Source organism: Sinocyclocheilus grahami, unplaced genomic scaffold (genome assembly GCF_001515645.1).
Source record: "Sinocyclocheilus grahami isolate Dianchi unplaced genomic scaffold, SAMN03320097.WGS_v1.1 scaffold601.1, whole genome shotgun sequence".
NCBI classification, from domain to species: Eukaryota; Metazoa; Chordata; class Actinopteri; order Cypriniformes; family Cyprinidae; genus Sinocyclocheilus; species Sinocyclocheilus grahami.
The window spans coordinates 696,546-713,537 of NW_015505780.1; the positions used below are offsets into that span (position 1 = coordinate 696,546).

The window sequence follows — 16,992 nt, forward strand, 5'->3', positions numbered from 1 at the left end:
GAAAAATATACACGCGGTGAAAAAAAAAAAAATATATATATATATATATATATATATATATATATATATATATATATATATGGCATTATAGCAAGGAAAAAAAGTGTTGTAAAGTAATAGAAACTAAATATTTTCTCATTTATTTGCATTAAAAATAAATATAATAAAAATGTTATAAAAAATAATTAAATAAAAAAAGAGTTTAAATAAATACATATATAAATAATAATTTAACAGTACAGTACTATAGTGAGTGTTATTTTCTATATAAAAAAGTAATTAATACAAATTTGATTAAAAAAAAAAAATTATAATAATAAATAAAAAACTAAATCTTTTCAGAAAAACTGTAAAAATAAATAAAATATTAAAAGAAAATAAAAATAAATAAATAGTCTATTAAAATCAAATGTGTATTAAAATCAGGGCTTAAAAAAACAAAAAAAACACAATTCAATCGTTTCACTCCGAGCAGAATCAGTATTTTAACGTTTCTATTCATGCGTCCTTCTGTATTATTACCATTTGAGTAGCAAAAATTCCGGTTAATAACGTTATTATATATATTTTTTGCCTATAATAATAACAATAATTAAAGCATTTTCTTTACTCAAAAAAAAAAGTATCTTGTGTCTAGTCACAGCCAATACAGACCATCTTTTATAACAAAAAATAATGTACATACAATACATTATTTATAATCTGGAGAAAGCTGTTGTGTGATCAAATGGATGAGCTTGAGAGCAGAGGTCGAGCGGCCCATGTCTCTGGAGGACTGGCTATCCCATCATGCTTAGAGAGACGGCTCAATCAGCAGCTGATCCTCAGTGGACGCGCTTAAGGTGAAGTGACAGCATTTCACTAATGAGCTGCAGGGCAGCGGGGCAGAACGAGGCGGGATGGATATCCATCCTCCCTCTGAGACACGGAGGTGGTACGTTCCTCTCAGAGCGGGTAAGAGGACCTCACACACACACACACACACACACTACAGCCCGACCGATATATCGTTTAGCCGATTTTATCGGCCGATATGAGCTTGTCGCCGATATATCGGTATCGGCGAATATGCCGCCGATATGACATTTTTTTACAGAACATATAACGCAGATTAAATGCTTCGGAATGGTGTAATTACTTAGTTTGTCCAGCAGAGTGCGCTCCATTCTTTGCTACTGGCGACCCAGGTCAGTGTAGCGTAGAGATGCGCGGATGAGCTCAAACTTCACCCGAGTCCGCACCTATATTTGATCGTCACATTACAATGATTCTAATTCTTAGTTTTGCATGATGATATGATGAATGGATGGCTCATTTTAACAGCAGATTCAGTGACGTTAGAGACTAGAGCTGGTCTGCGCATCACGGCACGCATCTACGGCGCATTAAAGCCTGTGTTACGGCCACCGCTCGCGTCCGGTGTAGAATAGAACCCATTATAATCACTGGATTCAGTAAACTGATGCCTCGTTCAATTTATGACGTGCTGACACAAAGTTCAAATGATTTTCAACAGTCGCTTTGTCGCGTCCTGTTGCGGCGCAGACACGGTGTCAGCACAGTTTGTCAGTACAGTCAGTAACGTAGCAGACTGAAAAGTTAGTAGACTGTCTTTCTGCAGTCCAATAGACGGCAGTGCGGTGGTGGCTTGAGTCTGTTGAATGGTGATTTAACGCTACGTTGTAACCTAGTTGGAGAGACTCAATGCTCAGTAAATAAACAACAATGTCCCCATCTTTTACTCTCACAATGAGCTTATCATATTTGTTTGCTACATTATTAGGGCCCTGTAATTCCCACGATGCAGAAAACATGGACGGAATCATGGAATCCAGTCATAAAAACGGAATTTACTGTATAACACGGAATTTCATGGAATTGGTCTTATTTTTGATGAATAAATAAAAAACAGGTCAGTACATATATATATATAGACTGTGTATGTAAATATTAAACTGCAAAAAGATGATTTAAATATGAATGTTCTGCATGTTCATTGGATTACCAGAAAATACACAAAACATTTATTCATTTTAGATGTTTACATTTGGAAAAGCTGTGCTTCCTGCATAAACCTGCCCCTGTTGGTTTGGCAGTAGCTTGCTTGCCCTTCACCGTTACCTTGTTTAATTTCTTAATTCAAGTTATATATATTTTGTTCTATTTGTGTGAATAAATAAAAAACAGGTCAGTACATATATATATATATATAGACTGTGTATGTGAATATTAAACTGCAAAAAGATGATTTAAATATGAATGTTCTGCATGTTCATTGGATTACCAGAAAATACACAAAACATTTATTCATTTTAGATGTTTACATTTGGAAAAGCTGTGCTTCCTGCATAAACCTGCCCCTGTTGGTTTGGCAGTAGCTTGCTTGCCCTTCACCGTTACCTTGTTTAATTTCTTAATTCAAGTTATATATATTTTGTTCTATTTGTGTTATTTAAGTTATTTATAATAAGTGAAGTGAAGTTTACTGTTAAGTGCACTGATGTCAGACTAATTTTGAATAATAAAGTTTATTGTTAAATTGTTAAATACCCTGCCTCCATTACATAGGCCTATGTTTGTCACATCATTATAAGTGTTTGATCACCACATTTGAGTTATCATTGCAAAAAATGTGTTTATGTAAGCTATATTCTGTTTATGTAGGCTATATACTGTATTCTATATACAGTACCAGCCAAAAGTTTGGACACACGAATGGGAAGTGTGTCCAAACTTTTGACTATACTGTACTATAGTATAGTCTACACATAAAGAATATCGGCCGATATTTCGATATCAGTCTTTTTTTACTCCCTAATATCGGTATCGGCATCGGCCCCCAAAAAACCCATATCGGTCGGGCTCTAACACACTCACACACACTCACACACACTCACACTCACACACACTCACACACACTCACACACACTCACACACACACTCACACACACTCACCCTCACACCCACTCACACACACACACCCACACCCACTCACACACCAACTCCCACCCACACACACACACACACACACACACACACACACTCTCTCTCTCACACACACACACTCACACACACTCACACACACTCACACACACTCACACACACTCACACACACACACACTGCAGAGACTGCGGTGCAAGGCATGGCATCAGCAGTTTTCTACTGGACGGCTGCATCAGTAAAGCTGCTCTGCTTTTCACAGCAATTTCTGTAAAAGCAAGAGTGATCGTCCTATTAGCCAATCACACGATCAGATCACTGATGAAAGACCAGACCCACAGGCATCTGATAAAATCCAAATTACAACAATTTCTGTTCACTGAGGACAAAGCCTTACTGAATATCCTGACAAAACCCTTGAAACAGCAAAGTGTGACAAAGAATTAATAATTGGCTTGTATGTCTACTGTAAATGTATATTATAATTCTGTTTTCAATCTATCTATCTATCTATGATATATTTTTTTATAATTTATATATAAATAACATACATATAAATATATAAGATGAAAGACCAGACCCACAGGCATCTGATAAAATCCAAATTACAACAATTTCTGTTCACTGAGGACAAAGCCTTACTGAATATCCTGACAAAACCCTTGAAACAGCAAAGTGTGACAAAGAATTAATAATTGGCTTGTATGTCTACTGTAAATGTATATTATAATTCTGTTTTCAATCTATCTATCTATCTATGATATATTTTTTTATAATTTATATATAAATAAAATACATATAAATATATAAAAAATATTTAGAAAAAATATAATAATATAAATATTTTTTTTCTTTTATATTTTGTAAAACACTATATGCATATTTACACAATTTGCATTTTGCAAAATATTTATTTAATCAATTACATTTTCTAATTATTTATGTACATAAAGTGGTCTAATTATAATATATATAATTTATTACATTTTATGAAATACATTTATACATATTTATACACAGCATTTTACTCAATATTTATTTAATAAATAAATAAATATAATTATTAAATATATAATTATATATATTTTAATAAATAAGAATGTCTAATTGTAATAAATAAATAAATTAATAAACAAATATATATTATATATACATTTTAGTTAAATATTTTTGTAAAATGCTATATTTTTTAATAAAATTATAAAAATAGACAGACAGATAGATAAGATAAATATAGATATATAGATGTATATAATTTTTTTTAATAAAGCTGTCTAATTATAATATATATAATATAAAATGATAAGATCATTTTTTTTAAATAATATACAGAAAGTCCATCTGAGATTTTTCTTGTAAATGAGCATTTTTATCAGGCTCCTATGAAAATAGCTTTGTAGATTTTTGAAAGTAAAGTATTCAATAACTGATTAATAACCTTTTCTTTGTCATTAAAGTCAAATTACTTATTAACATGCTTTATTTTATTCGTTATCAAGCATATGTTTGCGATGAATCAGTGTTTTGCTTGGATGCTTGAACTTGCTGTATCTGTGAAGACAAGTCCTGACAAAAACAACCATTCAAGCACATGGACAGCGGCCCTGCTGGAGTCAGATTTAATATCTGTGAGATGAATTATGGCCACAGATATAGTTTGATTAAGCAGATAACGGGGGAAGTACTGACACTCTACTCTTGAAGGGAATGTATGAGCGTGTTTCTTCATTAAGCGGTTGCTATAGTAAGTGAAACGGAGCACAAACACAGATCACAGTCGGTGCTGGTATTGATGCATTCTAGGTAAAGCTTTCTTCCTCTCGACTTGTGTAAACCAATCTAGACAGGCCGCTTGATAGGGTTTGAAATTCAAGCTACACTTCGAGCGCTCGCCAAAAACAGCGATGAGTTTCACTGCCTTCCACCACGACCGCACCGTGTCAGTGCAAGAGCTTCGTTTCAGGAAAAGTCGAGCGATAGATCACTAAAACGTCTCATTTTAGGATGTGACTCGTGGCCTTGGTGAATAAGGCAGGAAATGTCAAAGGAAGGCGTTTCCTTTGTTGGCACACTGACGAGTTATCTTATCGTGAACCTTGAGAGATATTGAAAGCATGTGTGAACATAAACGCTGCGGTTACACATGGCTCTTTCACACACACTTATTCACTCAATCCTGATGTTTCATATTTCCTATTGAGTTGTTTGTTGAGGCTTCTGTTAACGATCTAGTAAACATTACTTAACCTTCACGATGCATTCAAAATCTGTATGCTTTTTGTTTTATAAAACAGTCATAACTTAATATTTTTCATCTAAAACCATATCGTATGTGATCAGAAACTTCTCTTTAATGAGTGAATATGAAAAAATGTCAACGTTTTCCATGTTATTACTGTATTTACCCCTTTCGGTAGAACTTTTTCTATTTTTTCTAACTTTGTGTATTTTACAGTCCTCTTCTGCGTGTACATACTATGTACTTGTTATAGTAATTACAATAACTGTTTAATAACTAGGTACTAACCATGAACTACCCAGAAACCTAACCCATGTAGTTACCTTATATTATCCAGTACTTTCTTAGATAAGTACAAGTAAGTGCACGGACTGTAAAATAAAGTGCAACCCCCCCTTTTTATTAATTGAAGAAAACTGAGAAATTCTTTGAAATTTCCAATTACACATAAACTACAACAAACAAACTATGATGCTAAATATTTATATATTTTTGTCCAATACTGGTGATAAATTTTATTAGAATATATCATTGTATTAAATTTATAAGAACATATCATTTGAGAATTACCTGCATTAACCCCAAGATAGTTGAAAAAAAACCCATTGAAAATGGTTACATTCTTTACAATTTATAACTCATGCTCGTTCAAAAACAGTCCAAATGTATGAAACCTGCATATTTATTTCTAACAAAAACATCAAAACAACATAAACATTACTCTGGAAAGTTTTCAACAAAATAAATTAATTTTACTTTGCATAAACTCTCACTTACAGATGGAAAAAAGTGATGAATTTTTCATGCTGCAATGGTTCGTCAATAGACGAAACATATTCATGTTTATCAACAAAATTCAGTCCAGAATTGTGTCAGATATGGGTAAAAGCCTAAATATATTTTACAAAGGTTTTTTGACACTAATATAACTTCATAGATCATTTTACAAAAAGCATTATTTTTGAAATTATTATATTGCTTAAAAAATAAATAAAATAAATTATGTGTATTTAGAGGGTCTTAAAGCATTTGCAAAGTTTTGTTCCCTTACTAAAATCTATGCTTTTTTTTGTGCATCTCTTCCAGATCAAGAAGGACCCGATGTGTTATTCAGGACAGAAATACAAGCTTGTTGGTCAATCTGGTTTTGAGTATTCAGCATCTTATCAGTCTCAGCCCTGTTACAATAGTTTAACTGACGCCCCACAACTGTGTTTCACACACAAAGGTCACGACCTGTTGACACAGATGTTAGAGTTTAACTATGGATCAACTCTGATGAGGAGACGTCTCGCCGTCTGGAAACGTACAACTTATGACTTATAGATGATATTAATCTTATTCTATTCAAAATCTCACTGAGAACATGTTTAGGTCAATTCTCACCACTAATATATCTGGATGTATCTGAATTTTGAGTACATGTAAATAAAAGTACAGTAATATAATGTGCAGGAAAAAGTGTCATGTGTGAACTAAGAGAAATTATTAAATGTATACTAAATATATAAAAAAATAAGTATTATATTAAAAATAAAAATAAATAATTAACTAAATAAATAAATGATCAATTAACTAATATATCCAGATTTGTTTTTTAGTTTATTTGCCATTACGATTCTTATTAGATTCTCAAATAAAGCTGAAATAAAATATTAGATTGAAAACAAATGAAAATTAGAAAAGTAGTAAAATGACTAAAACTACAGCTAAAATTTAAATAAATCTTTTTTTTGCAATTTTTATTAGTTAAAAAATTATAAAAATGGCAAAAGCACAAAACAAAATTACTTTAAAATAAGAAAATAAAAGCTAAATATAAAAAAATTATTCGTAAATGCTATAATAGTATATAAATAATACTAAAACAACACTGGAGTAAAGGCAGTCCTGCCATACTACATATTACTAAAACATATATACAAATGTATAAACTTTAAATAATATTTTTGGCAATACATAAGTGACAAAGTGACTAGGCCTCAAAATTAAAAATTGTAGGGCAAAAAAGTATGGAATTGTTTTTGTTATTGACATTATAGAATTCAAACATTAGTGTAACATAATGGAGATTTCCATTACTGACAATGCAAAAAAATCATAATGGTCCTAAAAAGGCTTAATATTCTTTATGCAAAACATAATTTTGTATTTTTATTTTGTTGTGAAATATGACCTGGGCACGTTCTTGACAGATTCATCCTTCTAAATGTTCTCCCTCATTATCTTTGTGTTTGTTTGTTCTGATCATATCACAGACTCTACACAGTTTCCATCTGTGTTTTTGTAAGCAGATAACAATAATGCACTCCTGGTGCAAAAAGCTGGTGTTTTAACAGGCTATATTCTCAAAAGTCTGCGCGTGCGGAGTCTCTGGACAGGAAAGAACCGCTTCAGGTAATTAGATGACGCACATGGTTAATGGCCTGAGAGAAAGCAAAACCACTGGGCTCGTCATCCAAAAAAAAATTGTAGGGCAAAAAAGTATGGAATTGTTTTTGTTATTGACATTATAGAATTCAAACATTAGTGTAACATAATGGAGATTTACATTACTGACAATGCAAAAAAATCATAATGGTCCTAAAAAGGCTTAATATTCTTTATGCAAAACATAATTTTGTATTTTTATTTTGTTGTGAAATATGACCTGGGCACGTTCTTGACAGATTCATCCTTCTAAATGTTCTCCCTCATTATCTTTGTGTTTGTTTGTTCTGATCATATCACAGACTCTACACAGTTTCCATCTGTGTTTTTGTAAGCAGATAACAATAATGCACTCCTGGTGCAAAAAGCTGGTGTTTTAACAGGCTATATTCTCAAAAGTCTGCGCGTGCGGAGTCTCTGGACAGGAAAGAACCGCTTCAGGTAATTAGATGACGCACATGGTTAATGGCCTGAGAGAAAGCAAAACCACTGGGCTCGTCATCCAAACAGCACTGAAACCAAACACCGCTGGATTTGACTCGGCACAACCGGCCAGCAAAGTCACATTAAACAGGTTTCAGAGACGGGGAATGACAATGACCAAATATGGGCATTGTCTTTATGCAGATTCCGCTGGCCCCGCCCCCTGGCGATGACACCACCAGTCAAACTCACCAGTCTCTCTCCGGACAGAACCTCCAGCAGCTTGATGAGCATCCGTCCATCCCGCAGGTCCATGTAGAGATCCGTGATCCGGCACGACACGCGAGACAGGTGTGAGTTCACCCATTTGGTGAAGGTCTTCTTCTGCACGGCCTCTCGCTCGTCTGCAGGAGCACAATAAAGAGGTTTAGCAGCTGGAATACTCAGAATACAATACTTTCTCCCATGGTTCATAGGGGTTGTTAAGTACCGAGTACGTAATTGTGGGAAAATCACTCTTAACACACGACCTGGAGTGAACCGTAGCAACAGCAATACTATAAAACACAACAACGATCAAAGGTTGATTAATAATTTCATAAATACTGTTTTTAATATGTTTATAATAATTTATTTGAATCAATTTTAATGCTAAATGATTTACTATAAAATATAATTTAAATAAAACTATTTTAATACTTTTATAATAATAATAATGCACTTATATAAAAATAATTGTAATTACTTTTGATTCAAAACAATTTCATATAAAAATATAATTTAAATAAATACTATTTTAATACCTTTATAATAATACTACACTTAGCTAAAATGTATTTCAATTAATTTTAAAACTAAATTATTTAACATAAAATTAAATTTAAATAATGATTTAAATAAAATACTATTTTAATACTTTTATAATAATAATAATAATAATAATAAATACAATTATCTAAAATGTATTTTAATTAATTTAGTCCAAAATTATGTAATATTAAATATAATGAAAAAACATTTCTAAATGCTTCTATATTAGTAATTAATAATAATAACATTAATACTACTACTAATAATAATACACTTATCTAAAATGTATTTTTTATTAATTTTAATACAAAATTATTTAATAATTTAAATCATAATTTAAATTAAAAAAATATTGTTAAATAAATAGAATAATAAAAATAATTATTATTATTTCCGTAAACAAAAAAACAACAACAACAACAAAAAAATATATATAAAAAAAATTTCCAAAGAATTATTATTTGCTATAATACAATGAATACATTTGCCAACAGATTTTACTATGAGTTTTATATACGTGCTATATTTAGAATGGTATGAACTAGATCTTCTAGAAAGAAAGGAGGCCGTTCCCCCCAAAAACATTCCCAAATACTAATGACTTTTTTCTATGAAGAATCAAAATGACTTAAAAATAGTCCGTGTGAAGCCACACATTCAACCGTGTCGCACCCCGAAACGCAGTTGTTCGCCCTGCCAAATGCAGCTCTTTATTTATAATCCTCCCAATTTTCCTGTTATTGCATTCCTCGTCTTCATAAAAGACGTAAGCGTCTGATTCAATTGTTGTGGCGAGACGAGAGCGTTTTTTCCTGGTCGACCCCTGTGCGTTAAAGACGACAGGATGAGACCGGATCGCTGGACAAGAGTGACAGAACATGAGGGAGGAAGGACAAGAATGAGGCGAGAGAGAATGGAGGGAGAGGTCGTGTGTGACAGCCGGACCGCAAATACAACAAACAGAGGAAGACGGACATGTGCTGATGAAGCAGGACAGAGGCCATACGCATCCACAGCTGGCGCGACATACAGAGTGTGTTTGAGCCTCGATTTCATGCTTGGGGGAATCTCACACAAACTATAAAATAAAAATAAATAAATAATAATAAATACAAATAAAATAAAATAAAATTATGTATAATGAAATTGATTTTTAAAAGATGATTAAATAAACTGAAATTAATCAATTGTTTAGGAAATAAAATTAAATAAATAAAAGTCTGTATAATGAAATTGATTGAAAAAAGATGATTAAATAAACTTAAATTAATAAATTGTTTAGGAAATAAAATAAAATACAATTCTGTATAATGAAATTGATTAAAAAAAGATGATTAAATAAACTGAAATTAATCAATTATTTAGGAAATAAAATAAAATAAATAAAATTCTGTATAATGAAATTGATTTTAAAAAGATGATTAAATAAATTGAAATTAATCAATTGTTTAGGAAATAAAATAAAATAAATAAAATTCTGTATAATGAAATTGATTAAAAAAAGATGATTAAATAAACTGAAATTAATCAATTATTTAGGAAATAAAATAAAATAAATAAAATTCTGTATAATGAAATTGATTCAAAAAAGATGATTAAATAAACTGAAATTAATAAATTGTTTAGGAAATAAAATAAAATAAATAAAAGTCTGTATAATGAAATTGATTAAAAAAAGATGATTAAATAAACTGAAATTAATCAATTATTTAGGAAATAAAATAAAATAAATAAAATTCTGTATAATGAAATTGATTCAAAAAAGATGATTAAATAAACTGAAATTAATCAATTGTTTAGGAAATAAAATAAAATAAATACAATTCTGTATAATGAAATTGATTTTAAAAAGATGATTAAATAAACTGAAATGAATCAATTGTTTAGGAAATAAAATAAATAAAATTCTGTATAATGAAATTTATTTTAAAAAGATGATTAAATAAATTGAAATTAATAAATTGTTTAGGACCATTAAAAATATTTGAATTGTGAAATTATCCTCATGATAATTAAGAACTTTCTCACCGCCAGCCAGCCGCTCATTCCTGTAATATCATTTTAATTAGTTTTTTTATTTTAATAATTCTAATTTTTACTGAATGAATGCGAATGTGAATGTGCTTAACTACTATGAAAATAAAGCAAAATAATGAAAACAACGCAAAACATGTTAGGTCCTAAAATATGCCTCATTTTCTTCATGCAAAACATTTCTGGTTTATATGTTTTAATTATTTCTCATTTCTTTCATCTGATTTGAGGGTGAAATATGACCAGACCATGTTCTTGCTGGATTGTGTGATTTCTGCTCATAACACTCTTGTCTGATGCGGTGAGTATGTGTGTATGTCTGCATTATAGACAATGAGAAGCACACTTGAACAGCATGTGCAGAACTGATGATTGATTTTTCCATAGGCGACAGAACAGCTATGAAAGCAAATCTTACATCGAACCGTCGTCTCTCACGTCAAGCTTCATACACACACAGAAAAGGGCTGACCATGTTTCTCATTGTCATGTCTCTCTAAACTCTTACTGGATGACAACTAGTGATTAATTTGCATCTGTAAAAACATCTGAGACGAAGATACTCGAATGCAATATAACTGAGAGATTCATTAAACCATGTGAACTGTTAAAGATCAAACTTCACTTTTCCTCTGGGTTCAGAAACACATGCAAATCACATTTATAAACTCAGTCCAAACCACAATATTTCAGAATGCATGTTTTTCCTGGATGGGGAAAAACTACATATTTCAACACAGTCAGCAAGAAAAACAGATATCTTCTGTTCCTTCCTCTGCTTGAACATCTGATTTGAATATACTTTGCATAATGGAAATGCATTTTAATTAAATACATTTTTTAAATATTTATTTTAGGACCACTAATCATTTTTGCATCGTGATATAAAAAAAAAATAATAATAAAATAAAATAAAATGTATACTGAAAATGACAAAATACACTGAATGATAAATAAACGTTTTAATTCATTTTAGGACCATAAAGATGTGTTGCACTGTGAATAAAATAAAATAAAATAAAATAAAATAAAATAAAATAAAATAAAATAAAATAAAATAAAATAAAATAAAATAAAATAAAATAAAATAAAATAAAATAAAATAAAATAAAATAAAATAAAATAAAATAAAATAAAATAAAATAAAATTAATAAAATAAAATATAAAATATAAAAAATAAAATAAAATAAAAAAATTATTATTTAAAAACAAATTGCATTATATTTGTGATAATTAAGCACATTTTTGTGCTAATTCTCAATAGCAATTCCTCTACTTGAACGTCTGATTTGAAGATCTGAGCATCTTAATTCATTCAGCTAAATGTCAAAGTGTCTAGGAGAAAAAATGGAGATATTATAAAGATCTGCACTTTCTCTTTCAGACGACCTGGTCATGACCTGTTTCTGACTTTACAAGCGCTCTCCTCCGTTTGGTCTGACGTGCCGCTGAACTATGGCTGCATTGTGAGCGATAGCATCGCAACCAATGCCACCGAACGCTACATATTAGCCGGGCTTGCGGATACTCCCAGAGGACTGTGGGTAGGGCAAACAATGGCGGCAGTGTTCCTCCCCTCGGCCGCGGGGAAGGCTGCAGGAATGCAGCAGCATCTGGACTTAGTGTTGGGTAAACACTGAGCAGAGCGGCTAAATCAAATCAATGGACGTGTTATAAATTCATCAAACACAGCTCATCTAACAGATCCAGTCTGTGTATGCCCTTCTAAAGACCAGGTAGCTTGAATATAAATGGCTATATAATACTGTGCTGCACATCTTTTTTTTTTTAAAATAAAATAAATAATAGGTAAATTAAAATTAATACATTTTAGGACCATTAAGATTTTTGGATTGTGAAATTATTTTCATGATAATTAAGAACGTTTTCACTCCCAGGTGCTTATTACTGTACACCATTTTACTTTTGAGCTTTTATTTTTAAACTATTCTTAAAGGCAATTCTCAATATTTACATTTTTACTGAGGTTAATTCTTATAAAAAATAATGTAAAATAATGAAAGCAATGCAAACATAATAAAATTTAAAAAAAAAAGTATTTCTTTTCAATATTGTTAATGATTCTCAATATTGCAACTTATACTCTAAGTGTTATAAATAAATGGTAGCTTGAATATAAATGTCTATATAATACTAAAATTAATATACTAAAATTATTTTGTATAATATAAACACATTTTAATTAAATAAATTAAAGTGATTCATTTCTTTAGGATGATAACATGCTTAACTGTTATGAAAATAATGTAAAATAATGAAACAATGCAAAACAAAAAATTAAATATACATTATTTTAATAGAATAAGATAAAACCATTTTGCAAAAAGAAAATGACTCATTTGTATTAAATAAAATTAATACATTTTATGACCATTAATTATTTTTGAAATATATATATATTTTTTAATTAAATATTGTTATTGATTTGAGCATTTTGACATTATTTTCACGATAATTAAGCAAATTTTCACTCCCATTACTGTGACGTCATTTTTTGAAAATTTCTCAATAGCAATTCTCAACATTGTCATTTTTACTATCTGCATGTTACAAATTCATCAATCCTCCGCTCATCTAGCATCTCCAGAGCGTTTATGTAAAAACCTGCTAGCTTGTATATAAATGGCAGATTAATACTCTGCTGCTAATAACACCCAGACGCAGATTGTGTACAAGTGTCCTTAGATAAAAAATGAACCGTAAAATGTGATTTAATTTATTTTGAGGGCAATGACAGCTAACATTGAGAGTGAATGTGCATGCGGTTGAGCAGCACAGCGTGTTCAGATAAATCAATACTGGAGTCCGGTCAGGAGGTCACATTAATCACTAGCATTGTGACGGTATGCGCGTATAAGGTTCATACCAGTATATTTCCATAACGGCAACATTGGAAACTGTGTAGGCTGAATTCTCCTTTGCATGAACCTGCTAGAAGTATAAGCACCACCATCATGCTCGAGTTATCAAGGGTTGTTACTGAATAGAAAATGAGTCACTGAGATGTTCTTGACTATCTTTAGTAGTCTGCAATCTGATGATGATGATGTCCTGCTGACAAACGTAGACTTTTTACACTTTCTGAACCGTAAAACTCAACTAGAGTGATTGAATCTGTATATTGAATCTGAATCTGTATATTCTGCTCAGATTGATTAGAATAGTATCAGCAGGGCTCGACAATAAGGATACTTTGGATACAAAAGTATGTCAAAATACCCGTCGTGGCGAGTATCCTCTAAAACAGTTATGTCTTTAAGTGAACTAAACAGTTGAGAAAGAAATCGGATGTGTCATTATCATTATATTGGATATAAATCAACAATATATATATATATATATATAGAAGTTTATCATAATATATTTGATATATATATATATATATATAATTTACATTTTATTTTCAACTCAACTCTAAATTACTAACTTAAAATTATTTATTATATTAATAAATATAGACATATAAAAACTATATGTATGAAAGAAAAATGTAAATGACATTGTTTTTAAAAGCTGTTAATAGAAAGAACATTTTATTATAAAAGATAAATCAACTATATATATAGAAAGTTATCATAATATATTATTTGATGTATTTTTTAATAATTTGTAAAAACAAAACAAAAAAACATGCATATATATTTTGTAAATTTATTTACATATATATATATATATATATATATATACACATACGATATTGATATATGATATATACATAATAAATAATATAGGTCAAATAAAATAATATATATTTTTCCCTTATTATATATAAAGTTGATTAGAGATATAATTTTTTTTAAGCATATATTATATTAATATGATAATAAAATTGTGTACATAATATATACACAGACACAAACAGGATTCTAGTTGCCTCAAAAGTCAACTTGATAAGCCAGTACATCAGTACATTCACAGAGATAAGCACACGGCCCATAATTTCTTACATTTCTGGCTTTTAAAGAAGCAGAGCAGGAGGGAAGAGGATGCATGTTTAGTAGAGGTCGACCGATAGTGGATTTTGCCGATACCGATAGCTAGGTTGGACCACACTGGCCGATACCGATTAATTAACCGATACAAGAGGAGGGCAGAAGGGTTGTAATTTCATCAGTAGCCCAGCCAGTGTGTTTGCCGATGATGTCACCACCTCATTACAATGAAAGAAGAGGAGGAGACGGGCCAAACCAAGTCTCCGGAGAAGATCGGGGGTGGAGGTTGAGCAGGAAGTCGGCCCATTTCCATGCATTGTTTTTTAGGTCATGCAATAGAAGCAAAGTTGCATAAGAAACGCGGAACAGCCTTCTTGGAATGTCGAACTAAATGCATCCTGCCTAAAATCTCGTTTGCAACCCCTCCAGCTTATTTGTGCTCCCCTCCTCCTCCTGTTTTTTCTCCCCTGCCGTCCATCTGTTTGCAAGGTGAGGAGACGTTCTGCCATGAATGCAGACTTTGAACTACTTCTCAGAGTTTGGCTATTGAATTGCACTCTGCTGCAAAACAAATATCTGCTAATTCCCATTCAGGAATCTCACACGGCTGTGTCAGGAGTAGTAAACATGCAGGAGATCCAACTCAAACTTTCAAACCCCCTTCTGCTTTTCTTTCCGCATCTTAAACATGATAAAAAGCAGGAGTATGCAAAGCCCCCCAAAGGTGAATTAAGAGTCACTCTGGATATTTACAGGAGTGTTTTATGAGCGCTGATATGAAACGCTGCATGAAATGCTGTAAATCAAGCAATAAAAATGCTGGTTTGTTTTTTTGGCAGCATTTGTTTTTGCTTACTGCAGCAACAGGATTATATCATTTTCTTTCTGATTCCAACAAAATGTATTTTAGAATACTAACATAAATAACAGGCTTTTAAGTTTTAGTAATTTTGTTATGTGTTTTGGTCATATATATATATATATTTTTTAATTCAGTTTTACTCTTAGTAATAAAAGTAGACCGTTGCTAGAACACTAGTTATTTTTAAGTTTTAATAATTTTTTTAAGTGTTTCTGTTATTTTTAAATTAGTATTTTTATATACTTCTGTTAAGCTTTAATTATTTCAGTTTTAGTTATTTGTTATGCGCTTTTGTCATTTTTTTTAATCATTTTAAAATATTTTTAGCTTTAATTAATTTTAGTACTACAATCGTATTTTATTTCAGGCAACATTTATAATTTTCATTATTTTATTTTTTTTCCTTTTTCTTTTACGTTTTAAGTTTTTCATCTTATATTTATATTTTATTTCAGCTTTATTTCAATTACCAAAAACTATTTTTGGTTACACTTTACAATAAGGTTCATTAGTTAACACTTTAGTTAACATGAACTAAGCATGAACAATACTTCTACAGCATTTATTAATCTTAGTTCATGTTCATTTCAACATTTACTAATGCATTATTAAAATCAAACGTTGTGCTTGCTAACATTAAAAAAGCACTGTGAATTAACATGAACTAACAATGAACAACTGTATTTTCATTAACTCACATTAACAAAGATGAATAAATACTGTAATAAATGTATTGTTCATTATTTGTTCATGTTAGTTAATGCATTAACTAATGGAACCTTATTGTAAAGTGATACCCTATTTTTTAATAGTCTTAGTCTTAGTTTTAGTTAACAATAACGTCAGTAAATACAATTTTTTACTATAATATACAGACGTACTGGAAAAATACTGTTACTGCTCACCACCCAGAAACCACCCACCCTAGCAACCACCCAAAACACCCTAGCAACCACTCAGAACCTAGCGTCCTGTTTTCTTTCTTTTAAGAGCGAGACACACAAGCCAGCATCCTCAAGGAACCATGAGATGAGCTATAATGTGACCAAACGTGTCCCATGATCCTGTATTTCCAAAATAAACAGATGTTTAATTATTCCTCAGTACGTCTAGCGTGGGATTGAGGCCTGCGGGTGGTTTGGGTGATCTGGGCCCACAGTGAGAGGGATATTTGTGCACAAACACAGTCAGTGGTGTCATTGTGAAGTCACAAGGCATCCACGTGTGCTCTGCCACCCCTGGAGCCATCGGGCTCTTAATTCACCTCCGTCTGCACTTCTGTTCTCTGTCACAAGTGAA

The 16,992-nt window shown here is 31.1% G+C and overlaps 1 protein-coding gene across 1 annotated transcript in view; it reads right to left on the minus strand.

Annotated features, from left to right (window-relative positions):
* The window catches only part of sptbn1 (spectrin, beta, non-erythrocytic 1), a 114,124-nt gene that overhangs the window by 49,856 nt on the left and 47,276 nt on the right, over nucleotides 1–16,992 (minus strand). The window contains 1 exon segment of the mRNA XM_016240805.1: nucleotides 8,286–8,437. Coding sequence (XP_016096291.1) covers nucleotides 8,286–8,437 — 152 coding nt within the window.